This window comes from Pieris rapae, chromosome 17 (assembly GCF_905147795.1).
Source record: "Pieris rapae chromosome 17, ilPieRapa1.1, whole genome shotgun sequence".
Taxonomy (NCBI): Eukaryota; Metazoa; Arthropoda; class Insecta; order Lepidoptera; family Pieridae; genus Pieris; species Pieris rapae.
Genome location: NC_059525.1, coordinates 8,238,420 through 8,266,310, shown reverse-complemented (window position 1 = coordinate 8,266,310; position 27,891 = coordinate 8,238,420). Strand labels below are relative to the sequence as shown.

Genomic DNA, 27,891 nt, shown 5'->3' with positions numbered 1-27,891 from the left:
ATAAACAAAAGTCAGGTTTACATAATTTTTCAAATTACATTTATTATTTAAAAAATATGACCAAAATATAAATTATCAGTTAATTTTTTATTGCAGTATTAATTACTGCAAAACTTAGCGTTATGTTAAACATTATATCTAAAATATAATTTAAAAAATAGTATGACAGACAAGACAGTCAATTATGCGTACATATAATAAAACAAAATAAAATGGGTGATAATGAACAAATACTGGGTTATTCTACTAAAAAATCATTAAAAAAGCTACGTGATGGTATAAATAACGTAATCAATGAACATAAACAGAAGAATCCTCTCAGGTTGTAGCTATACCTCTATGCTTTTCTTACTTTTGTCAATTCAATCTAACTTTACAAAGAAATACATTCTCGAAACTAAAACTTTCTGAATTAATTCCCTGTATGCTATTATTTCTTTAACTCTAAAATTTTGTTGTGCAAAGTCACATGATATCCACATATATAGTTGGCTTGTTGATCATAATCTTTTAAGCATTACTAACACAAAAATTTTATAGTAAGAGAATAATATATATTTTCCAGGTTAGATGTTATACGTAACATAATATCTTTTTCATCAGAAAAAGTACTTCTTTCGGGTGTAGCATACACAGTTACAATTATAAATATTATTTGCTTGATCCTAACATACTTAATTGGTGGCACGGTGTTGGCCCAAGGCTACTTACTGTGGGAAGCATTGTTCCTATTTTTTATATTGATTATAAACTTTTTGGTTGCATTAAATGAGGAATACTTACATAGAAATGAAATACCTCACAGAGTAGCAAAAGTACTTGGTAAGTATATAGAACAAATTCAAATAAAGATATTTAGGGGTATGTAAGCCAATGTAACTTGCAATTATTTTCTTTAAATTGTGTGTCTTAATATTTATATCACTACTATAATTATTGTGCATATGTTATTTCTTATGCATTTGAATGTTTAGTAGTAAAACTAGATTTAATATTTTCTGTAAGTTTTCAATCACTGTAATAAAATAATGCTTTAGATAATATATGAATTTTTCCTTGTAGAGACGTTAAATGAAGCAATTCAACAATGCCTTTGGAAAGACGAATACTACCCTCATTTGTGTGCTCCCTTCTCACCATGTGTTATTCTACAGTGGACATATAGAGATGGTAATTTTTTGAAAATCAAATTTAACATTACTATTACATTTTTAAGTTGAGTAAATAAGAAATGATTTTTGGGCTACTTACTAAAACAGTTTAATATAAAGATTAGTTTAAAGTTTCTTATGTTATATTCTTGCTCTCCATGGCTTTTAAAGGCTTATTTTTAAAACTGCAAGCAGCATCTATTATCAATAAAGGCCATCTTACAAAGCATGTGAGATGTCTTTTTAATAAATTATGTCATGTTTTTATGGAAAGTACAATTAATTATTAAATAAATATGTTTATAATTGTTGGGTCTCTAATAAAAACAACCTTACAATAATTTATTTCAGGCACTATTGTGAATCTACCATGGGCACTGTTAGTGGAAGGTGATGTTATAGTGTTAAGGCCAGGGCAGGAAGTGCCTGGACATTGCCAAGGTCTGAGCTCAGATGACCCAGAGCTCTTTTTTGGACAAATATTCACACCATCATCACAGGTAAGCAATATCTAAAAAAATTGTATGGCCATGGACTGGCAGTATAAAGAAGAATAACTAGGTGATTATACTTCTTTCTCATTCAATTTTTTAAAACTATTCAAATATTTAGGTGAATGAAAGTTGTAAATTTCTCGTAACATCATCATTTTTAAAGAAGCTTCTGACTCTGCAGGGTAGTAATTTTTGCAATTATTTTAATAATCATAATTAATATTTGAAAATTAAAGTTTTTCTTTTTATTTTTTGTAAAAACATAGTGTGTGAAGGTTTTTCTTGATCTTTAAAGTTTAGGTAAGCTAATAAATGTTTTTTAAAATTCATGTTACTTGCATCAGGACTTAAAGAGATTATGTTCCTAACCTGCCTGACGGCCTGTATAATATGACATGTAAGAAGGTGCACAAATAACTTTGGAAATATATAATATCTAAATGATTGGAATAAACCATAGTGTCTGGGCTCGATTCCCAGGAAAACAATAATTATGTTAGTTCAATCGTAAAAAAGATGCAATAATAACAGTATTTGTGAGAAAACATACATTATGATTTAAGAATTGACAAATAAAATTTATCTTCCAGGTAAAAGATAACTCAAGTGTACCAAGATCTCGTGTGCCACACCAGAATAAAGCATATCGAATGCTGGAGACTCCATACTTAAAGAATCTGAAGCTAGCCCTGGAACAAGCCACTATCCGACCAGTCACAGTCTTTGAGAAGCAGAGATATTTAGTAAGTTATCTTAATTTTGTTATTCATAATGAAAACAAGTTATATTCATTATATAGAAGAATTTATATAGAATTTTATTTTTATTATATTTGTAATATTGGTTATGAGATATATGTATAGGCAATGTTAGTGTTCTTGGCGGTATCACGCCTTACATGAGCTGATCCTGCATGTGAGGAGCTTGGGGTTGCCTCCTGTTGTAAAGGTCCTAAATATAATATTGAAAAAAATAATATTTATTTATTTATTTACAAAAAAATACGTGGAATAAACGTAAACGTGGGATCACAGGAATTCATGAAACGTTACACACAAATGTGATTTATCTTCAACGAATAACTTAAATTCTTTTCAGGACCACGCCTTTTGTTATTTAAATGTGTAGACTGATGCTTTTTGAGTTATGTTTTATAGAAATGTGATATTTTACAGTGCACAGTGAAAGTTATGGAGGGGATAGTACTACCATTAGTTATTCTACTGATGGTAGTGGCTAGTTTGTTTCGTCATATTTATCATTTACCGGGAGTTACACACTGGACTGAAATATATTTCATACAAACAATTGCCGCTTCACTTCCACTACTGCAAATAATTTTTCCGATCGCATGGGTCACGCTGAACTGTTATGGACTGGCAAGGTAAATGAACACTTTTTTGTTCATGTTTTAATAATGTGTTCATTATTATTCTCCTATATTATGTCATGTGTAAAATTGGGATAATTCAAAAACCCATGCAGTAATACTAACGCGCATTTATACACTAAAGCACCTAACGAATTATAAAAGTCTTTGACAATTTCATTAATTTATACTTTAAATTTTTACTTACCTTATCATTTTAGTTGCTACATACAAACATATGCAACATTTTGCAATACTTAGTAATAAATAAAACTAAATTTTTAATTTTTCTCCATGAATCCCTTCTTCGGAGTTCGAACAAGAATAAAAAAAAACCTCGAATTGATCCACCTAGCAGCCGCATTTAAACTAGACAAATAGTGACAGTTGATAGCCTTTTATTGTTTTTTTAAATATATTTTGTACTTCCGAGTACTGAACAATATTACGATATAGCATCACGACAATAATCACAGTTTTGGCAGTACCGTCACTAGACTTTTTTACGAAAGTATCTCTATTTCCGTCCAATTGTGTTTACACTGTGTTAGAAAAAGAGTGCTTAAGTTAAAACGGTGCAATATAAGAAACCAACTGATTTAGTATTGAACAAGTATCGATATAAAAAAATTGAACCCACAGGTTCAAATCAATATCCGAGGTCCGTCAGAAGTATGTACGCCCAAAGTCCTGTTCGATATCTGAGGATGCCAGTGATCCATTGATACAGGCACTCAGTGAAACGACGCTACACCCGCAAGGAATACGGACATTTGGAAAGACTTTTTTTAATATCCTCCTAGGCAGAGAAGATATGGTCACCCGTACCTCTAACATTGTTCACGTTTTAGGATCCTTATCGGTAGGTGAAGTTAATGTTGTTGCAGTATTTTCAGCCAGTTAAAACTATTTTTTTTGCTTAATTTTTTCGTACTCCTACAGCTAACCTTAATTATATAAAAAAAAACAATTGTACTAAAATATGGCTGGATGAAATATATAATAAATGAAAAAATGTTTTCAAAATGAAAAATCAATAAAAATAATTAAATTCATTTAACTAAGTAATACCTTATTTATTATAATTATTAACTACTACACTATTTTACTGTTCCTGAAAATAAATGTATATACATTTGACTGTGTGGGTAGTTTATGAATTACATTTTGACAACAAAAAAGGGTAGATCAAATCTGTGATTAACTTAAGTGTTCATGTTGGAGAATTTCAGGTGAAATAAACATTATATGCCGAAGAATTGGCATAAAACTCTTGATTAAAATTTATATAATTTTAAGTTAAGAAAACCAGTAATATAATAGTAATATATAATGATTTGGTTCAATATTATAAACGACTCCATATTAATACCACTATTTTTATCATAAAATGGACCATTACTGTGAATAGTTGAACTGTTATATGCTGATTTGAAAATTAATTAGATTTTCATAATTTTCAGGCGTTATGCTGTGTAGATAAAAAAGGAATTCTTTCCTGGCCCAACCCAACTGCGGAGAAAGTGTTTTTCCTTCGTAATTCAAGCCCAACGTCGAACAATTCTAGTAAAACTAGTTTAGTGGGTTCCATGGGTCATCATAGTGATACAACATTGGACCAGCTAGGAGAGAAAAATACGCCGGAACCTTCAACGATAGTTGAGGTATTTAAAAAAATATATTTCTAAAATATTAATTTTATAATATAGTGTTAGAGTTTCTAAATAAGAATAATTGTGTTTAAAATACCAATACCGCAATGATTGTTCAAGAATAATTACCTTTAATCAGATTTTTAATTCCGTAGAATTCAGACAGCTATCGTTTTTTGACATGTCTGAGATGGAAACCTTTTTGACCAGGAACATTTTTCAATTTTAATACGATTCTGAACATCTGATACATACATAAATTTATTTTGAATTAAGTTTGAGTTTTTTAAGTGTCGTGCTGTGAAGATAATACATTTTTTTTTAAGTTTTACTTAACCTGAAATTAGTAGGCAATGATTCCAGCTTAAGAATAAAATAAAGTAATTAAGTCACTTGAGTAAGTGAATATTAGATTTATCTTTTTGTGCGTAAAACATAAAAAATACGTACATTTGATTTTTTATTTCTCAAATGGGTCAAATTTCCCATTCTCGGCGGAGAACTTTTTTTAGTAGCAACACTTATGACATGTGAGAATTCTATAGAAATGTACAATCAGCGTTTCATGGAGACAATGCGAAAAATGTATGATATTCTAAATTTATACTTTTTTACACTGACTTGCGCATAAAACGCTGCGGTTTGAACGCTACTAAAAATGGTACTTAATAAAAAATGGTAATCTTAAATCCTTTAAAGGAGTTTCATGTATATGCAGAATTCAATTTCATATTCATCCATTTATAGGTTCTTGACCTTACACATGACCAAAATGCGCCATTTCGGGTGGAATTTGACGAACAACGTTGGCGTCAGCACATAAGTCGCCTAAAGCCGTTGGGATTGGCTGCCTTGCTTAATACGTGCGCGCCCGCTCATACGCACACGTACGCGCACTTTTGCGCACATTTGACGTGCGAGGCACAGTATAGGTAAGTTTCTAAAGGGATTTTAATAATATTAACAAAAAATATATATTTTATTTAAAAAAATATATGGTTAGAAAAATGTTAGCCTCCAAACTGTTCTTTAGTTTGAAATCATTAATTTTTACTTGTTAAAAGATTATACTGAATAAAGCCGAAATAGCTTCTGTGATGCAGAACGAAAGGCAAAACGATGGTATTCTTTTTGCTAACAAAAACTAACATCGCTTATTTAAGGGCTCATAAAACGAAGGGAATTTTAAATACGGTGTAAGTCCATTACTTCAAAGAAGTCCGGATACCTTGACGCAAAGCAAGCGGTTGTGTGAAGTTTTTACTAAAATAACCTAGTAAATATAAAGTGAATCCTATTAAAAAGTGTATCCCTTACTATATAAAGGTACTGTAAATAACATACATTGGAGATCTTTCCCATACACCCCGATTTATTGAGAAATTAGTGAAATATGAAATAAATATACAGTGAACAATTTATATTACAAAAACACCCTCACCGTTATTGTTTTGGAGACGAAAAATTTTACGCGTAAGTCAGCGTCATAAGAAACGGCGAGCTTATAAATTAGTTCTTATTCACTAAAACACTATACGTATGTAATTGGAAGTACAAATAGCATATGTAAGTTGGAATTAGACCAAAAATAAAATTGCTGCTAAAGTGAACTTTGGCGGTAGTACAAAAACTACCAGAACAAAAGAACGGTGACCCTATTGATGTCAGCATAAACTCAAAAATACTTTTTCATACTGACTAGGATTAAGCTACGCCCAACTCAAGATTGCGAAAAGAGAGAGGGTCCGGACCAAACCACAAACTTGGAAATCGTAACTAACTGGTGGCTGAAAGGAAAACTCAAACACAATTCAACCGAAATAATAAGACAACAAGCCAGTGACGACAACACCACTGCAGAATTATGAAATTTTATGTTTTAGAAAGACTTTAGGTTTATAACTTTATGTAATATAAATGTAAATATATATAGTGTGCAGGAAGCTAGGTCATAGCCCTGTTGGTTATAAATAGCAATATATTAGTTATTGTATTGTCGTGAGGTTTCCAAAGTAGAGTCCATATCTTTAACTCATGGATTGAATGAAGCTGTAATTAATCCATCTCACTTTTAAATTGATAATTACTGTGCAAAAAGTAAAAGGTTGAATTGTGTAAGTATAAAGTTGTTACTTTATGTTTATAAGTTTATGTAATATAAATGTAAATATAAAATATTGTACAGGAAGCTAGGTCATAACCCTGTTGGTTGTAAATAGCAATATGTTAGGTATTGTATTGTTGTGAGGTTTCCAAATTAGAGTCCAGATTTTTAACACACGAATTGAATGAAGTTGTATTAATCCATCTCACTTTTTAAATTGATAATAATTACTGTATAAAAAGTAAAAGGTTGAATTGTGTAAGTATAAAGTTGTTATACCTTCAAACTTCAACTGTCTGTTTTAAACATTTGTAAATTACATAAATTGTCTAAAAGAATCCCAGACTAAGCAACTGGCAGTAACAGTTATTCATGTATGAAATTAACAGGAATAGTGTAGTATTGTTACTATTAGCAAAACTGTCAAATTAAATCATTTGAAACACTATTACTTAATAAACAAAATAAAAAACAAAAAAAAAAGAAGTGGACATTATCCACTGCAGGCTATTCAATGATAACATTTATACAATAAACATTCTGAAATTGTCTGTACATAATCAACTGCAAGTGAAGAGGTGATGTGCAAATTCTATTATAAAGTTTAACGTCGCTGAACAGTAATATACATTATAACAATACTGATACAACCAACACGTCATTTGCGCACTAGCCAACGGTTGAATTACGTTCCAATAGACGATAGAAGGATAGATATACGCAAAGTAAAACGTTTTGTTGCAACATGAATACTACAGGAATGCAAGAAGATATGGTGAGGTTATTTGAAATGATGAAACTAGAACTCCATGAACAAACCGCAACTATTACCAAGAACGTAACTGAAGGTATCATGCGCACTATAGATGAAAAATTACAACCAATTTTAGAAGAAAACAAATGCCTAAAAACTGAGATACAAAAATTGAACGAAAAGGTTAGACATTTAGAAGATAAAAATAAGAAAAATAATTTGATCTTACACGGTATTAAAGAAACAGAAAAAAATCACCAAGAATTACTTAACACAATAAAAGAAACCTTGAAAAATCTAGATATTAACATCGATAACTACGAAATAAATAACTACTATAGACTGGGAAGGAAAAAAGACGAGAAAAAAGTAAGACCAATACTTATAACTTTTACGTCATTCCAAAAAAAGATAACAATATTGAAAAATAAAATGAAAATGTCTAAACATACTTATATAACTGAAGATTTTTCGAAGGAAACGATGGAATTGCGTAAAAACCTGCAAGAAAAATTAAAACAAGAAAAACAAAATGGAAAAGACGCATTTATTCGAAACAACAAAATTGTAATAAGAGAAACTTCAGATACAGAAAAAAGAAAGAGAGAAAACTCGACGTCACCTGACAACATACACTTCGGTGGCTCGAAAAAGATCATTGCTCCTCCAAAACTGCACAAAACGAACGCATTTGAGTATATGAGGGCAAGACTATCACCCACACAACAACATCAACAAGTGTCAGGAGATAACAACAAAAATATAGTAGCCCCCGCAAAACTGCAAAGAACTGACCCATTCGCATGCATGAGGTCTAGATCACATTCTTTGACTGAAACAACAAAACCAAAAGCTTAGCAATCTCGAGACATCGGTAACCGGACAAAAACAACAATTACAAGCACAGAACATTTGGAAAAGGAAAATCGCCCCAACCCGGCTGGTCACCGTGGGGCAAGAGACCAATACCCCCTAGGATTGCCCCCTCCCAAAAAACACAACATACATACATATGCACACAAGGCAATCATACTGATGGGAGATTTCAATGGCCAGATTGGTACAAGATTAACAAACGAAAATAACATACTAGGCCAATTCAGCACAGGAAAAAGAAATGATAACGGACAAAGACTAATACACCTGGCACAGGCACATAACCTTAGGATATTAAATAGTTTATATAAGAAAAACAAAAATAAAAAAAATGGACCTGGATTTCTCCAGACGGGAACGTGAAAAATGAGATAGATTTCATATTGTCAAATAAACCTAAATTCTTCAAGGATGGGAAAGCCTAGGGGAGGCCTATGCCAAAAGGCAAACTGATACCGAAAATTGAAATAAATCTAATGTATATTTGTTACAGGCTAATCAGTAATAAAGGCTATTTTTATTTTTATTTATTTTTTTTTATAAGTCCATTGGTGTATCGATGACGAACTGGCGACCTTAGAGATGATAGTCTCACTCTGGAATCACTTGTCCAACACTGATACGAACGAATATAAACTAATATTGTTTATTCCAGTGAAGACTTGGTACCTGTTACCAATCGTCGTTGTCTTTGTGAACTCGCGAAGCAAATAGGGTTTACTGACGCCGTGGCAGATGCTTATACCACGCAAGAATGTTTGGCTGTCTTTAGAAATCTGGTAAGTATTTTCTATGACCTGTGACCGTTCAATTATAGTCTTATGTGTGTTGTCTTAATAATAATGAAAAGCCTATATATAATATGTATATATACAATAATAATGAAAATTTGTTTAATTTCCAACCATGGCAAAAACTAATAATATACGGCTTAGATTTCATAAATTTTATACATTATTGTTATCCAATATCCTAGCTACCTTCAGTACCCTCGATCGGAAACCCATCACGGGTAAAGGCCTTGTACAGCTTTTTCTAACTGACTCTGTCTATTGTTTTTTTTTCTCCATTTGCTTTCTGCTGCCGCTTCTATTTCTTCTATACACCATTTTTGGGGCTTTTTAAATTTGATAATTGTTTTGAGGACCCTAATCCTTGGGATAACTCAAAACTTGACTATTAAAAAGATTGGCGGAGAGTTTCTTGCCAGTGTATCTGGCCCGCTCTATGTAAATTTAGAATCAATTTTACATCTTTTTTTATTGACGTTCAAGAGTGGAGTTGTTTTGAGTTTGAGTATGATCCGCTAAAAGACAAGTCAATGTGACCACGCCAAAGTCTGCCAATTTAATTTTTGAAATATTAAATATATTTATTATTAATTAATTGATGCAATAATTTACAGCAAGCAGACACAATAAGGCGCGAAACACGTTTTGTCCGCTCTTTACATTTGAATACGCGTGTGAAGGTGCCTTTACCTCATATGCTCGCTGTCATTGTCAAGGACCAAGCACATCAGTTGCAAATGTTGACACAGGTATAGTGCAAAATAGATAATTAAAAGTATCTTTTTTTCTACTCCAACTTATTGATGTACTTTTTTAATACTCAATTTAAAATACTAGGTCAATATTTATTTATTTCCATATATAAATCCTTATTTTATATTTTAACAATCACAGGCTCCAATTTCAAGTCAGTCTCCACTTAACAGATGTCAAGTATGTCAACTAAAAAAAGGGGATAATGACAGCTTGATTTATTTGAGTGACGTTCTAGACGTTTAGCACCAAACAAAATATAGATAAAAAACCTAATTACTTAAAAAAAAAAAAAAAAAAGTATTTTATTGAATCACAAACATTAACATACATGTAAAATTGAGGTAGCCCCAGTAAGTTAAATAATACTTGTGATGGAGCAACCTCGCAACTTCCCTTAAATTATAGATTACAATGTTTGGACCAAAACAACTGAAATATGACTTGACAAACTTAGTTACAAAATATATTATTTTTCTATTTATTTATTTTTGAATTAAAAACTAACTAAATTAAACAAATAATAACGCACGGTCTTTGCGTGCGTGCGTGTGAGTGCGTGCATGTGTGTTTGTGTGTGTGTGTGTGTGTTTGTGTGTTTGTGTGTGCGTGTGTGTGTGTGTGTGTGTGTGTGTGTGTGTGTGTTTATCTGATTCTCGTCAAAATTAATTCTGTTTCTTCATATGTGATAGTTTTCAACCACCCAATTACGGTATTCTTACAATTATATAATAACATCGGATATATATTTAATTTCTGATTCAGTTTATTATAGATGTAGGCAGCCTGTGTAGTATATTGACGTTGAGCAAAAACTGTGTGCACGCGTGGGGCGTATGCTACAATATCTTTACGTCTCTTCTTTAGTTTACCTGGACTAAATGGTAGTGTTTTGTGCATACGTAGGGTGATATGCAAAATGTATAATTTTCTAACGCTCAATAAGCCACTATTTCTGTAAAGGTCATCGGTAGAGTATCTATATGGTTTGTAGTTCATTACTTTAATAAGGGCCCTTTGAGATCTCTCTAAATCTAAAAACTTAGTTTTAGTTGCTCCTCCCCATACGGGAATGCAGTATATTATAATAGATTGAGCCAGGGCTAGATAAACTTTATTAAGCAATGACGTGGGCATGACGTAGCGTAAGTTTTTAAATATCCAAATAAGTTTTCTAACCCGGGCCATAATTGTTTCGATGTGTAAGTGCCATGATAACCTTTGGTCCACTGTAACTCCAAGATATTTGGTAGAGTTGACACGTTCTATGGTCTGACAGCTACAATTCTGGGCAATCGGATCACCACACCTATGAATCCTAACTCCAAAGTCGTAACCCGGCTGAGATCTTTGATTCGCAGTAAAACATATAAAATTTGTTTTATTAACATTAAGTGAAAGTAAGTTGGTATTAAGCCAGCCAGCTACTTCAGCCAGACCTAGTTCAGCTGCGGATTTCACAGCCATCCAAGTCGCTCCCGTGTACACAATCGCGGTATCATCCGCGTATGAGTAGATCCGTCCGCCATTGCTCCGAATATTACAAAGGTCATTTATATATATCAGGAACAATGTCGGGCCAAGCACGCTTCCCTGCGGGACGCCATATTCCACGGTTTCTTCTTCACTTATCAAATTATTAATTTTAACTTGTTGTTTTCGACCTTGTAGATAACTTCTAAAAAGGGAGAGAGCTGTATCACGAATTCCTATGGCTTCCAGCCTGCGCAGAAGAATGGGAACGGAAACGGTATCAAATGCCTTTTTAAGGTCCAAGAATATTGTTACGCATTTAATACCTCTGTCTACATTATCAATTATGTCATTAGTAAGTGCAGTCACGGCATCTTGTGTAGACAGGCCCTTCCTAAATCCGTATTGTGTGTTGGATAAAATTTTGAATTTATTTAAGTAATTGACCAGTCTATTGTTCAGTAACTTTTCTAATATTTTAGAGATACATGGCAGTACGGATATAGGACGGTAGTTATTGACGTCGTTCAGGTCCCCACTCTTATGCACAGGCGTAATCAACGATCTCTTAAATACGGCTGGAAATATTCCTGTTTTGAAGCAGGAATTAGCCAGCTGGCTAATGAGCGGGACAATAAAGTCTCTGGACATTTTCAAAAACTTTGTGGGTATACCATCCCAACCAGGTGCGCTCCCAGAATCGAGACCCATGAGTATAGCATCCACCTCACGAGGACTAGTCTCAAGAAGAACAAACGAAGACACCCGAGAACAAATGTCTGTAGTTGTTGGGTTACCGAAGTTAAGTAAAATGTCCTCAGCTAAAGTTGACCCTATTTTAACAAAGAATTGGTTGATACGGTTTAGTGAGTCAAGCGGATTCGGAGTAATATTCAGTAGACATGTATTTGAGGATTTGGGGGTTTTAAATTGAGTTACTTCATTAATTTTTATCCAAAGCTGTTTAGGATTTTTAACTGAGTTAGCTATTTGAGTTTTATGAAATTGTCGTTTAAGTTTTTTAATTAAGTTTGAACAGAAGTTACGAAAGCGTCTAAATGTTATTTTTAAGATTACGTTAAAAGGATTTTTCTTTAGTTTAAGTTGCATTTTATTGCGAAGTTTAATACAGCGTAGGGCTCCTAGTGATATCCAAGGTTTAAGAATTCGCTTGCTATTAGAGATTGTCTTAGTTTTAGTGTTACAAAGTAATATGGTTTTTATTTCATGGATAAATTTATTAGCCAAGGTCTCCGGATCATTGTAAATATTGAAAAATGACATGTCTGAGTTAAATAAGTCTTTACACGCGTTTTCAAAGTCAATAGAAGTTGAATACCTATGGCAGTTTCTAGTTACAGTTTTTTGTGCTAGGTTTAATACTACCATGGCATGGTCCGTGATAGTTGTAGTCAAGACAGCCACAAAAGCAGAGCTCTTAAGTTTATCGAATTTCAGAAAAACATGGTCGAGGCAGTTCGACTCTCTAGTAGGTAGACAGTGCCCGGGAAGCAGCCCATGTCCTGCCAGCATGTTTAAATAATTTAATCTATTGTGACGCTGTTGTAAGGATTCAGACTCTCTACCTATTAGGTTGATGTTTATATCCCCAGTTATTATAATATTTTTAGGTGTAGTAATAGTATCGAGATAACTATTTAGGGAAGTTATGAAATTATCTGCACAGGCGTGTGATGGGGAACGATATATACCTATAATAACGTATTCGGCGATAATTAGCTGTATAGCCGAGGCGTGCGAGAGTGAAACTTCTGTTACCCGACAGAGATGGTTGTTTTTTATGTATGCTACAACGCCATCATTTTGATTGAGCTGATTTGTAGTATGATATGAAGAGTAATTACGGAGGAGTGGTAAGCGTTTACTATTATTTAGTCTGCACTCTGTAAGGATCATTACATCCACATCATGATTCATTTGCTGTAAATTTACCTGAAGGTCGTCAAAATTACTGCAAATACTTCTAATATTTTGTGTCAAGACAGTGAAATTATTTTGCTCAACGTAGTTACTAAATTCTTCGATGTCAATTATTTTTGAGTTACTAATTTCTGTATTATCTAGTTCCCATAAGGTGTTTAAATGATTATCCATATTCAGTTACGCGTGCAGAATGGCGTAGCTTGCCCTTTACTCTATTGAATAATTGCATGTAAGTACCGTTGCAGGATAACGATGTTTTGAGAGTACATATAGTGCTATTGAGACAGTTAAACTTATTGTGTAAGAGTGTGTATGATTTTGTGTATGTGTGTTTAAGTGTGTATGTATGTCCGTAAAAAAGGGATTTAAAATTACTTGAATAATTTATTGAAGTTTTCTACGCAAATGGCGGTATTGACCGCTGATATGTTTATGATAAATTAATTCTCATACAAATTATTGTTTCTAGGGCACAGCAGATATAGTATTAGACGCGTGTGTGGACTACTGGAATGGAAAAGACTTGACGCCCATATCTCCTTCAGATAGGAAGAAAATTATCGATTTTTATCAGAGAAATTCACTCACCGCATATTGTACCGCATTTGCTTATAAGTTAGTACTTTCGATAAATTTTATTTTATACCTTACATCTACAATCCCAAATTACTGAATAATATATTAATCATTAATCTAATGTGGAATATTTATAAGACAAAATATTACTTAACTAATACTTATATATGTTTATAAATTGCTGTGCTTTGTTTTGTTTAAAAAATACTAAAAATCGTAATTTATAATGTATTTATTTATCTTCTTTTGGAAATAAATAATTTCTAATCTAATTGACATATTTCAAGATTTCTTTCACTATTTAAATTATACTTAATGCAATGTTTATTTTCAAATTATTAAAAAAAAATACCTGTGCGAGCAAGAGGCATTTTATTGAATATATATTTTCCTTGATATTTTCAGACCATTGACCCGTAGTATAACCCCTACCTTAGCTCAAACCTACTTGGAGCTACCAGCTGATAGCCGACAACTGTATGCCCCACATTCACAACAATGGGCCGATGCCCCCGCGCTGCATTTTCACTCTACTGGTAATTATAATAATTTATTACTAAGGTACAGATACCAGCATAGAGTTTTTATTTGGATATTTTGTCTTAGAATTCGTAACTAGGAAGATGTTAATATGAAAAAAATAAAAAAGCCTTTAATTCTGTTCATATTAAATATAAATTAAATGTGCCTGATAATAATATTATATTTATTATTCTTATTATCTTTCGGCAAATGGTTATTTATTTTATTACAGCTAAAGATAAAGGCCGCTTCTTATTTGTTCCAATTTTGGTCTTTAGTGATTCCAATTCCACATATAACCCTTTCCTTACTTTTTTTCGTACTGTTTAATTTTTTTAATTCTATTACAGATTCACTGCTGTTCAATGAAGTGACAGATGACGATGTAACTGACGTTGATGGTTTCTTCGATTTGCAGTGTAATCAGGTAATGTCAATTGTCAAAAAATATTTTTGTAACCCATTCAGATAAAAACATAAAGCTATCAAAGCAATGTATTTCTAAGCGGCAAGATGGTGATAAACCCTCTGCCTGACACACAGAGAATAAGGCATGCCGGTTTCTTCGCGATATTTTCTTTCACCCTTCAAGCAAGTATTAAATACGCACATAGACAAAAAGTCCATTGGTGTACAGTTGAGCATCAAACCCAATGACCAAAATTGAACCATGAATCATTTTGAAGGATATTGGAGTCGGTTTAATTCAATAATAACTAAAATAAAACAATAAAAATTTAATAATTTACCCTGACACAGGTATTTTTTTACTTCCAAATCTTACACTTAGGAATGAAAATGTACCTACCTTAAATGAATAAACACTTTTTTATTTTAAAAAATTACCAAATTTATTTGAAAAATGAATACACTTTTATTTATTTAAAAAAAGGTAACTAACGAAACACATATAGACACAGAAAACATTCAACACAATACATGTGCATCAATGACATGTAAGCACAAAATTTTTAAAGATAAAAGAAATAATAATTAACAACAAAAATTAGATAATTTTAAAATTGAATATATTCAGTCTTTTATTAACATAGCTGTTACACACTTTAAGAAAACACTTTTTGCTTGATTGAAACTATGTATTATTGTAAACTGATAATTATTTAACATATTTTTAAAGTTATCCGACGCGTGCTTTACAGCTTTTTATATTTGTTCTTTGCAATTGTTATTGGTGACGCAACATTACAGGTATTCATAGGTATGGTGACGATGCAGTACCAGGCGCAAAGCGATATGGTGGAGTTGATTGAGAGACTCGAACGAGCATGTATACGCTTTGTACATTTCAGTAAAGAGAACGAATTGAGATCTCGAGTTTTCAGTGAGAAAATGGGACTGGAGTCTGGTTGGAACTGCCACATATCGCTCATGAGCCAACCGCAGCAAAGGTGAGTCACACGATGATATCAAGATGTTTCTCTAATTGTATAATTGATCACATAGGTTATAGTGAAGCAAGGCGTTTTAGCCCAAAAAAAATTATGTCAGGTACTCCGCAGCCTTTTTGACACTTATGGGACTAATCACATCATCAATCAGATTCTGTTGTCAAAACAATATATAGAAAAATACTCAATTTACTAATAGAGAATTCGTGAAATGTAAATTCAGACAAAAATATGATGTGGTTTAATGGTGCTTGCAAATTGTTCTGGAAATTAACATATATGTGTTTGAAAATATAATCTAACCTATTCCAAATTCCAATAAGATCAAAGGCGTTACAGACTTAAGGTCACAGCACACATTTAAACTCGGAAAATGTTTGTGTTTGTTTGATATGTGTGCTTGGACCCTTATACGAATGAACCAAATGCAAACATATTGTGTTTTTTTTTTAAATTGTGTGTGATACTAACCACATTTTTCGATTAAAATAAACTCATACACAACATTTTCTTTTAATTTTAAAGCGAATGCTATTGATTTCAATGTTGCGAATAGTTGATGTTAACTCCTGTTATTTTTTAGATTCTTCTACTTCTACTCTAAAGAATCTTAAGATTAAATGTCGCATGCTAAGAGTTTGCGTATGGGACGTGTATTTACGTACACGCACGTATTTTGAGCGAACATAGTCGTTATTTATGTCGTAAACATTACATTTACAACTAAGCTCTGATTTTTTAACCGAGGTTTTTAAACGAATAATTCTGAGTGTTTATAAGTGACAAATTTGTAAATATTAAGATGATACTAGAAATGACTACATTACAGCAAGCCGAGTTCGCCTTTGTCGTCACAAACGTTGATCCGCGAGCGACCTAACACCGCCACGCAACTCACTAGGCCCGATACGGGTGACGTCTTTCCTTATAGGTTCGTCTCTTTAACCTGCATTTGCATATCATATCTCTTGATTTCCTTTTCATACTAATAACACTTAGACATTTCTTAATACCGTATAATCCTAATTTAATCTCAAGCCGTTAAAACGTTTGTAAGATTTGCTTGAAGTTGACAGGGTTTCTATTAAAAATAAATTTGAATACACTGCCACACTTTTCTTGGCCGGCGGCTGAATTCATAATACCGTCGCCATTTTGAAATGTTATACAAATTGGTGCGTACAATAAATCATTTTACTCTACCAACATTTAATAAAAATCCAACTAAAATGTATTTATTCTTATTCGTTTTATTGTATTAGTTTTAATTACTGAGCGGTACCGATTGCTATCTTAAAATATATTATATAAATAGTACAGGTAACAAAACCTAGTTTGTGTCTTATTTATTTACGCCTAGAACGGTATTTTCTAGATTCTCCATCCGTATACATTGTTTTATTAAGACATTTCAGTAAATTATTAACTATGACTTCAAATAAAAAATTGTAAATTTTTATTAACTGGTAGTACTAATATCCAAGACAGCGACGCTTATATCGGCCAATAAAAGTATGTGATCTGTGGTCTGAAACTGTAAGTCTGTATTAGTACGCCATCTCATTTATATTCGTCCACGTTTGATACGTATACAAGACATTTTTTTCTATTGAGGCTTAGATTATTTATTTATAATTGACTATTTGAGTTTATTTAAGGTTTAGGTCTAAAATACATATAATTTTTCGTGACTTTATCAAGAGATGTGACATGCAAGATTAGCTTCTTATATCATTTATCACAATTAATTACGCATTGCTTTTTGCACAAATTGTATGCTTTTATTTGCAAGCTTTATTCATTATTCACAAAAATACAACATTTTCAACCGAGTTTAGGAGCTTAGAAAGTTGGTGAATTATGATCCTACAATCAGAAATTTGCCAACTCATGCACACTCATTACATGAATCACTTTCCTACTAATCACAGTATATAAGCGATATAGGCAATATGGAATAATAAAAGCTATATGTTATAGCTACATATATTTATAGTATGTAAAAGCTTCTAAGAATTGATATAGAAAAATCATGATATTAGGAGCTAACTAACTTCGAGATTGCTGCATGATTAACAAAAAGCTTCTTGTGATTGACAGTATTTAATTATATTAAAAAGAAAATATACAACAATTTTACCCTGTATTTTAATACTAAATTTAATTTAAATATGTTTTGGTACGTATTTTTGTCACCATCGAATTAAAGGTAATTTCAAAATGTTTGAATCAGTTAGTACCACTTTCCTAATCGGTATGTTCTATGATTATGTATACAGCGGTAACATGACATCGTCAAAAGCCTTGTCGATGTCAGCTCCGGGTGCTATTAATCTGGAACAAGGCACGGTCAAATTTGATAATGAGATTAAGAAGAATCGACACTCGATAACAACACAAACGGCGCTAAAGGTAAGCATCTAGCTTGTAGCTAGCCTGGTTATTGTCTATATCCCAAAGTTGCACTGTTTTTTTTTTGCGAAAATGCATTTTTTAACTAATACCACAAATTGAATATAGATACAGGTTTAAAAAAAATTAAATTAAATCAATTGTATGTAGCATATTTCTCAAAGGTTTTTTTTAAAGACACTTTCCTTTACTAGAATCTTTTGTACATATCCGTTTTTGAAGTGAAACTTCTTTAGAGTCGTTGTGATTTCAAACCGGATGCAACGAAAAAGCGACAGTAAAAAGAGACAGAAACATTAATTCATATGATTTAACGTGGGAGAAAATGAGATAGATAAACTTCTTTCGAATCGTCGTGATTTCAAACCGCAGCGGTAAAGACAGAAACATCAATTCATCATATGATTTAACGTGGGAGAAAATGAGATAGCAGGCATTATACAGCCTCTCTTTACTTACTTTCGATGTTTTAGTTTTTCCCAAATTAAAAATTTATATTAAACTTATAAATTAAAATTTATCATTAAAATATACTGTACTAAAAGAACACACACATTTAGATAATGGAAAATGATTAATTTATATATGATTAATAATAAAAAAAATGTTTTTGAAGGTTTCACTTCTACCATGTGTGAATTGCACATATGTTTTTTTTTCTAGTAACATTCCTATCCATATAAATAATATATAACCTATAAATCCACTGTATAAATGCCTATAAAACTACTCTAAATGACCTAAAGCATAGTAGGACTAACGCGTGGTTTAGCATTTAGAGCGCAACAGTATACCGGGTGGGAGGTCGGACTCAGTGCTGGAGGGCGAAGGCACCGAGTCCCCGGGTGACGCCTGTCGCTCCCTGTCCTGTCTCACAGACTCCACTGACCATTCCGCTCCGCTGCATTTCGATATGAGCAATCGGGTACGTTGTTTCAGGATTTCTTATGGATATTATTTGGTATAGAGTTGTTATGACTGTCTAATACGGAACAGGCTGTTTGGTACATAATACATGTTTTGTACAAAATGTCTCGGCCATTTTATGTTAACGTAATTTAAGTTACAACTGTGTTTATGATTGCATTATCGATGATGCGTTTGATCGGTTTTGGCACAACCATATTTCTGTCATGAATAAAGCTTAGGTCCATATAAAACATTATGGGTTCTAACTTCAATCCACGTTCTATAATCTGATTAGAAAACTATAATTGCAAAAATGAGGTTTGATAATGTATTTTTAAATTATTATAATTTTTCATAAGCGAGCCATATAAGATCTTTTACGTCAATGTTAGGAAATATATGGATTGTCACTATGTATTATGTATCTTATATCAGGAATTAAACAAAAGAAAATAGGATGTTATCCACATGTTTGAGAATAATCTGCGATTTGGCGATAATAACACTTGGCGAGGGCCTAGTTAATTTAGACGCACAAATCAGCTTAGCACCTGATTTGACGAGCATGCCTAGTTAATTTCTGCGTGTAGTATCCAAAAAATATTATACAAATAGAAATTGTGCTTTTGCTATCGTAACGAAGTCAATGTCCAAAGCAAATACAGTACAATTTGAAAATTTAATTCTAGTAATTATAATATAAACTTGAGATACTTAAACGCGACGTTTAAAGACGCAAAATATGTCTATGTCGAATTAATTTTAAAATAATTTTGTATTTTTTTCAGGCGAAATTACCCCGGGGTATAGAGAATATTCGACCCCATATAGAACAAGTTGACAATGTACCATTATTGGTTTCACTATTCACAGACTGCACACCGCGCTCTGTGCAAACAATGATACAGATTATGCAGGTATGCTTCTAAAATATAGTTTAAACAGATTTTGAATGACATTTGACATTGAAAACTTATGTACTACCTAAGTACTTACGTATATTCATTATATTTCATGTATATATTATAATCCTGTTTTGGGAGCGCCAAATTAACTTTGGTTGTAGCTGTATTAAATATAACCATCCTCATATTGTCATGACATTTGACACATTATTCAGAGTCGATTGCTTCAGAGTTTCTTTCGACAAATACTTCGTTATATTATTTTAAATAATAGTTTATTAGTCTTCTTCATATTATTGCACTTATAACTTATAATATTAATAAAAATATACCCACCACAACATTTTGACAGATGTAAGCAATGATAATAATTAACATTTAATATTTTAAAGATTGTTGCTATTTGAAGAAATTATTTACAATTTTTTCGCAATATGGCGAGGTGTTTTTTAATTAATATAATTGTTTGTTAATTTAATTAAACTAATATTAAAATATATTGTAGTTTTAATTAGTATTGTAATATTTTTTTACATAAAGTAGATTCTCGGACATAAGTAAGTTTGTTATCCTTTCAGGATTACGGTGAAGTGGTTTGCGTGATGGGTTCAGCTGCGAATTGTCTTAACATGGAAATATTTATGCAGGCAGATGCCAGGTAGGAAAATTCAAACAAATTTATTTTACGCTTACCCGCCAGTATCAAAAATTAAAAAAACTAGTCTTTTTTTTTGCAATTTTTATTAAAAGTTTTAAAGATAGTACCACCACTATGTGGAACCAGCTGCCCACTGAAATATTTCCGAACCAATTCGACTCGAAGGGTCCTTTCAGAAAAGACCGAACCAATTCTTAATATGCCGGCAACGTACTCGCGAGCCCTCTGGCATATTGAGTGTCCATGGGCGGCGGTATCTCTTAACGTCATGTGAACGTCCTGCTCCTATTACATAAAAAACATAGGAAACTATAACTTTTTTAAAAATGTTCATCTAGTTTAAAACAAAACTACGTCCTTTATACGAGCTCTGATCCTAGGTAGATCCTATCCTTAAAATATATATTAATTACAGTGTGGCCGTTGAACCATTATACCCAGTGTTGTGTCAAAAACTGCCACCATACAAATTACCTCAGGACTGTATCGGACCTATTGACCTTGCACGGGCACTGAACTCGCTACCCTGCTCCTTATCGGTAAGAAACAAACGACTGCTTAGTTACTAAACGTTAATGTTATACGTATATACGTACGATTACAGCCGCTTAAAAAATAATTTTCCTGAAGAGAAATATTTTTTATTTGTATGTAGACTGAAAGTTCGTAGGCTAACAGAGAATTTTTTTTATAGAATTTGATTTGATTATTCAATATAGAGCGATACAACGATTATAGAGGTCATATAATTTTTAAATAAAATTTTTGTAGTACGATTATTCCACCTATCCCAACTTATTTAATATTTTGGACAAATATAGCCCATGTTACTCAGACATTCTAATTAATAAAAAATAATAATATAAAAATCTTTTCTTCGTTTTAATTAATATAGATTAAGGAAAGTTTTTAGAGCGCTCTATATATTTAACGAACGTTCTTTAATTTAACTAAAACTATGATAAATCATGAGATACTCACTTTCTTTTCTTCTTAGCTGTCGGTTTTCATGGACTAATTTATAATTTAAGTACATATTCTATAATATTGCTTTATTTAAATATTTAGTATAGATATATTGCTTAACCCGCTAATGATTTAGTAGTAAATACTAGTAGCCCTGTTAATCCAAAGCTGTTGTTTACAAATTAGTGTTACCATATCTCATATAATATTTTACTCGCACGCTGCCCGTAAAGTTAAAAAATAAATGGCAACACCATCCTTTCACAAATTACTGCAGTCCACAGGTATGGTATAAATGTGTAATTACTAGTTCCCATCGATTTTAAATAGATGAAATAAATATTCGTTATTAGAACCCTCTCAATATTTTTGTGTTGCTTTAGCATGCGGCCCACGCTCCTATAGAATTGTATTTCTATGTACGCAATTAGCACTTTCTTCTATGAAGGCAAACGTCGTGCGGAAACCTGCATATCTCAAAGCCAAAATTCCAAAGTGTCAGACAGAATGCTGAACTACTTGTCTATGAAATATATATATATATATATATATATATATATATACATAAATTATTCATAAATAGGTTAATCATGTTGTTATTCATAATTTTGTTGTCTGTGCTGTCTTTAAACTATCAATGGAATTTCCAATATTTTTAGGTGCATATTTATTATTTTAAGCGATCAATCTCGTTCGTGCCTTCTCCATCTACACGACACTGGCCAGGTTGGCACAAATTAAAGCCATAAAACAATGATCAAGGAGGCAATCTTCAGATTATTTATTATTTATATATTTATTATTTATTTAGGGGCTGAAGCCAAGACCTATTTGCGTTGTATTGCTTTTTTATTATTAGGACCAGCTCATAGGGAAGTTTTTAACCTCAGCTGAGGCTCGACTCTGAATCTACCCTTATTAGTCCGTATTCCAAATCGTATCATCAAGTTAAACTTGAGCACTGTCGAATTGCAGTACTTTATATATGATACATGTGTAAAGATTAAATTTTAGAAGGAAGTTCATATTTTTGAACCTATTATGATAGTGTTTTTATTTGTTCAAAAAAGGAGAAAAAATGTAGTGTAAAGTATTCCTACGGTTAATGTTTTGTTTTTTATTAAGTAATTTAAAACTACCCACATTTGTTTGTTCTACCGTCAATACTAATTCAGATGGCGCGCGAGACGGACGTGTCGCTATTCACTCTCATCACAATGTCGCGTCACTTCACAGCGTGTCTCTGGAATTGTACGCAATTTTGGATCTGCAGCGCCTGCTTCATATCGCTCTTACAGGTGAATTTTTTTTTTCTATCGATATGTGATTTTTATAGTGTATCTATGTTGTTTATTAATTAAATATTTGGCTTCATTAGTACACACTATATCCCGCAAATACAAAAAAAAACATTTTAAAGCAGTACATGACTGAGCAACCAGCTGAACAATGTATACCTCGGCAATATTTCTGCAAGTATATGGCTCATTATTTTGAGTTTACATCGTCTACATACATGGCTTGGCTAATACCTATGGGTACAATGCGAGCGAACAAATGCGTGATACATTAGATATTTTAAGCCTGTAAACAGGACTCGAACATTATTTCAAAACTTCACATGAAGACTAATATAAGAAAAGCTATACCCCGTATCACAAAGCATGAAAAAGAGACACAATTAGGCCCTAAAGCGAGACAGAAATATTGCTGTATTTTCGATTGCAAAGCGATCGTTCCGCCTATGACTGGGACACTAAACATTCATCGGACATACAAAAAAACTTTAAATGTTTATAATGCCAAATATTGGCAATATCCGGCCATACAATAAATATTCTAGTCTAGCTGTAAATCTGGCTGATGATACTAGCAGCACCCTTGCAGCTATACATTTTCTTGAAAAAATGGCCCGTCTAGGAGCCCCTTAATAAATAAAACAAAAATATTTTTGAAACATAGCGAGTGCTGTGATTTTATAACTGAAATTCGGTTAGCTCTCCATGTCTCCAACATGTATAAGCAATATTTGTATATATAGGTAGCATCTCTATACGCCTTCCTTCCCCTGGCCCTGACCCCTGGCGGGGCTTTATGGAGCAGCGCGGCAAGTGTTCCCTTACTAGCGACGGCACTGGCCTTCACACCAACACACAGACATGTGATGCAAAGGGCTGCCACACGTCCGCCTCTTGACTTTAGCGCCAAGGTAATTCACATAATACGTCAATTGTATTGATTTGACGCGAGTACTACACATTTAAATAAAACGTTGGTTATATAAATTTTGTTCCTCTGACCATTGTACGAGCCAAGGCTGTACATTTTGCTCACTTAGGTTATCTTAGTTTTATAAGCGTGATGTTTCTCTATATACGTGCCAAGGCTCATACATCATGCTCAGCTATAAACATGAATATTTCCATTGGATGTGCGTGCTATGGTTATACACTTGAATCACTTATAAGCAGGACGATTTCCTAAATCGTGGGAGTCACGCCCCGAGAGTATAGCCGTTCGCAGGCACTCTCTTCATCTGCATTTTACTAAGTCATGGGAGTTACACCCCGAGAGCATAGCCAGACGTCGGCACTGTCTTCGATTGTTTAATTATAATTTTATTATATCGCTCATAGTCTATTGTTTTACGGAAGTGGTGAATATAAGGTAATCTACAAATCTTCTATTATTTCTACCTAGGAACCGTACAACCATAATTAATCGAAACGGAGAAAAAATTCCGTGGTACATCATCATTCAGTACATATAACCTATCTGTCTGGTACAAAAATATGTTCCAAGAGGCAAGAGCCCGTGAGTTCCAGGCGTTCGGATTTTAATAAAAGCTGAAAATTTTTCTGTGTGTCCCTAGTAGAGGTAAGAAGGATTCATGAAGCTGAGGGAGCGCTGGCTTTGGTAGGTAACAGGTAACAAAGGTGTATAAAATTCCATGTCAAATTTATAATAAAATAAAACTGATTTCTTTTATATTTGATTTATAATATCAAAACTCGCCTTGCTCATTGCCAGACAGTATGGTTGCAACACTCTGCCGGACACCCTTAAACTATTATAATTTATAATTATTATACTTATGTTTTATTATAAAACCTAAATTTTATATATAATTTTTTGGGGGCCTATTAATCTACGTTTATAATTTATAATTATTATACTTATGTTTTATTATAAAACCTACATTTTATATATAATTTTTTGTGGGCCTATTAATCTATGTTCACATAATAGCCGGACAGATTCGACGGTTCTATCAACTTTTTATTACTCGACATATGGCGTGAATGTGATGAAATGATGCAATGACGCGATGACCATGCGACGCCATGAAAATAGGATTTTTTATTTATGTTAAAACTCGCGCAGAAATGCTAATTCAGATCAGTCATCAGGATAAAAATAAAAAAGGTCCTTCATGCGAATGACCACTCCGTCCCTCTCCGATACGGCCCAAGCCTATTTTCGAAGCTTTCAGGAGACGTTCATAGTCCATTGTTTTTTATATAGAACAGGGGACAAACGCGCAGGAGGTTCACCTGATGTTAAGGGATACCGCCGCCCATGGACACTCTCAATGCCAGAGATTCACATTCTACATACACTAACCGCGCGATTATTAATTATTAAGTCTGTTGACAAACTATAATGACGTAATAGTGTTTAACAAAAAATTAATTTAGCTTAATAGTTTCAGTAACATTTATCGATTCCCTACAGATGGCGCTGTTCGTGTTTTGGTGCTACGCATGCAAATTCCTACCCTCAGTGATATCTATCCTTGCTTTATATGGATTTACATTACGTAGTTTTTGCGAGCAAATCGCGGAAGCAACAAACGCGACAGACTGTTGGCTCGTATATCCGATAAATACAGGGAATTACACTATCGAACACGATTTGACTCTGCGAAGTTGGCACGGCTGGGGGGATATTTTCTATGATGGATTTTATCTGGTACAACATATCACATTGGCCCTGGTCACTTTGCATTTAAGTAAGTCATGACTACTTTTTTTGCTTTCTCAATTTTACATACAGACCCATTCATGTGTATGTTACTGTTATAGTAAGTGCTCAACTTTTTGACAGAAACATTTTAAGATTATATATATTTTTTATCGCATAAAGCAGTGTTGGCGTAGTGGCTTCACCGGGCGACTCTCATACCTGAGGTCGTAGGTTCGATCCCAGGCTGTGCACCAATGGACTTTCTTTATATGTGCGCATTTAACATTTGCTCGAATGGTGTAGGCAAAGTTGTAGTGTGAGGAAACCGACATGTCTTAGACCCAATTAAAATTCACCATGAAACAGATTCAGAAATCTGAGGCCAGGACCTAAAGAGGTTTATTTATTTATTTTTTAGAGTCATAAAAGTTGCCACAGCATTTTTACTCTATTAAGTTTGTCGTTTAGGACAACGCTCAAGACAAGATTGTGATTTGGTATTATAATTATTTATTTCAGTTGTAATATCTCTGTCGTTTGTTCACCGACATTCATCTTTATGGCGGAGAGGGTTTTGGTCGAATCGCGTTTGGTGCTTAGCTGTTGTGGTTTTGTAAGTAAATACTTTATATAAAATGTATGCCCAATAATAACCTTAGTAATTATTCATTTGATGATGAACTTCATAACTCACCTAAACTGACCCCTACGTTCATTAGCATTGTTTTGGGATCGATACCCTGACCAACAAACCCGTATGTCAAATTCAAAGATTTTGACATACCGGAATCATATTTCGCGCAAAGCCACTTAAAGTAAATAAAAATAAATTAAACTACGTTTGTTTTGGAACATAAGATATACAGGTATCACTTATTCCACGTCATTAAATTTGAACTTGTAGGCATCCCTACTCATCGGCAAAGGCCGAAAGAAAAGGCCGCCGTAAAAAACTTTCGCTACTCTTTTAAAAAAGCACTTCCTTAAACAACTTGTAAAACAAATATAGCAAATTAATTAGAAGTAGCCTGCCCAGCACTAGTCCCAGGCCCTTTTATCAACTAGATAATCGCTAGCTTTAAAGTACGGCTTTTTACACGAGCTTTTATTTCATACATTTCTGATTAAATTTATTAATATATAAATTATTCATAAATAGGAAATAGTATTTAATCATGTTATTAATTATATTTGTGGTGTCTTAAAAGTAACAATCGAATTTTTGGTGCATAATTATTATTTTCACCAATCAATCTCCTTCGTGCCTTCTCCATCTACACGACACTAGCGAAGTATCTTGTGCCCAGTTGGCAGAAATGAAAGCCAGAAAAGTTTTTTACAATATAGTAGATATATTTATTATGAGGTTGTCCCTACTACATATACATTAATTTTGCACAGACTGTCTGATGTTTTAGGTTGCTTATTGCTCAGGGCAGAGTCAAAATGGTTTTCTTTGAGCAGCAAATATCGAATTTGTTCATGAATAGGTATTTTTCCAGTGTCTAAACAATAATTTGTTTTGCTAAGCTATTACATATTAATATATTGTGTTTTCACTTTAAGGTCTACAATAGTACTTATCTTTCTTTGTAAGTTTTAAATACTATAAGGTCTCTTCCAGAATAATCCTTCAATCGATATTCAGCGGCTTAATGCTATCTGGTAGTGAGTACGGATGCGGTGCATGGTCATGCCCGCACTACCAGATTCCAAGCTCGTTGTTGGCCGCGTACGCACTGTCGCCCGTATTCGTGCTCGGACTTAACGAACTTATAAAATATTATGAGATACAGTGAGTTTTTGCTTTATAAGCGAAATTTTTATTGTTATGTTGTGTCTTGTAGTAAATTTGCAACTTTAACATTAAACAAGAAAACCCTATTTCGAGTTAGTATTTGAAAATTAAACCCAGATGCTTTTTTCTACTTAAAAAATTCATCAATCTAATAAATAATCCCGAATATTTTTTGTTTCAGGGTTGATGAGAGAAATCAACGCCGTGCAAGATTAGATTTCGGTACTAAATTGGGAATGAATTCACCTTTTTAAGAGGCAACTCAACTTCTAGTCAATTACGCTTAAAATACCTACTAACTTTAAGAGTCCACGCCATGACTTAGATGTAAGAGAAAATAGGACTATGTACTTTTATTTTGTACTTAATTTATTAAACTGCCAATTTTTAATAAATTTCCTAATAAAAA

At 32.9% G+C, this 27,891-nt stretch overlaps 1 protein-coding gene across 3 annotated transcripts; it reads left to right on the top strand.

Moving 5' to 3' along the window:
• Nucleotides 1-17: 17 nt before the first annotated feature.
• Nucleotides 18-27,891, top strand: LOC110992501 (transmembrane protein 94). 3 transcript variants are annotated; one of them, XM_045632008.1, is made up of 27 exons: nucleotides 19-322; nucleotides 571-822; nucleotides 1,063-1,170; nucleotides 1,503-1,651; nucleotides 2,236-2,388; nucleotides 2,821-3,029; nucleotides 3,657-3,876; nucleotides 4,478-4,678; nucleotides 5,414-5,598; nucleotides 9,056-9,179; nucleotides 9,806-9,940; nucleotides 13,831-13,976; nucleotides 14,343-14,473; nucleotides 14,810-14,886; nucleotides 15,669-15,868; nucleotides 16,698-16,799; nucleotides 18,148-18,280; nucleotides 19,053-19,205; nucleotides 19,978-20,106; nucleotides 20,673-20,752; nucleotides 21,168-21,291; nucleotides 22,894-23,016; nucleotides 23,760-23,927; nucleotides 25,454-25,730; nucleotides 26,204-26,297; nucleotides 27,309-27,479; nucleotides 27,664-27,891. In XM_045632008.1, the coding sequence occupies exons 1-27, from the start codon at nucleotides 295-297 to the stop codon at nucleotides 27,734-27,736; spliced, it is 3,945 nt and encodes a 1,314-aa protein (XP_045487964.1). In that variant the 5' UTR covers nucleotides 19-294; the 3' UTR covers nucleotides 27,737-27,891. The 3 variants fall into 3 exon arrangements, with proteins under 3 accessions (XP_022114037.2, XP_045487964.1, XP_022114036.2); XM_022258344.2 differs by having other exon boundaries at nucleotides 566-822; XM_022258345.2 differs by lacking the exon at nucleotides 16,698-16,799 and having other exon boundaries at nucleotides 18-322; nucleotides 566-822.

Coding starts and splice junctions, on each gene's coding strand:
- LOC110992501 (XM_022258344.2), top strand. CDS start 213: ATGGGTGATAATGAACAAATACTGGGTTATTCTACTAAAAAATCATTA. Junction 1,171..1,502: donor ACAGTGGACATATAGAGATG/GTAATTTTTTGA, acceptor AATTTATTTCAG/GCACTATTGTGAATCTACCA. Junction 9,941..13,830: donor AGTTGCAAATGTTGACACAG/GTATAGTGCAAA, acceptor TATTGTTTCTAG/GGCACAGCAGATATAGTATT.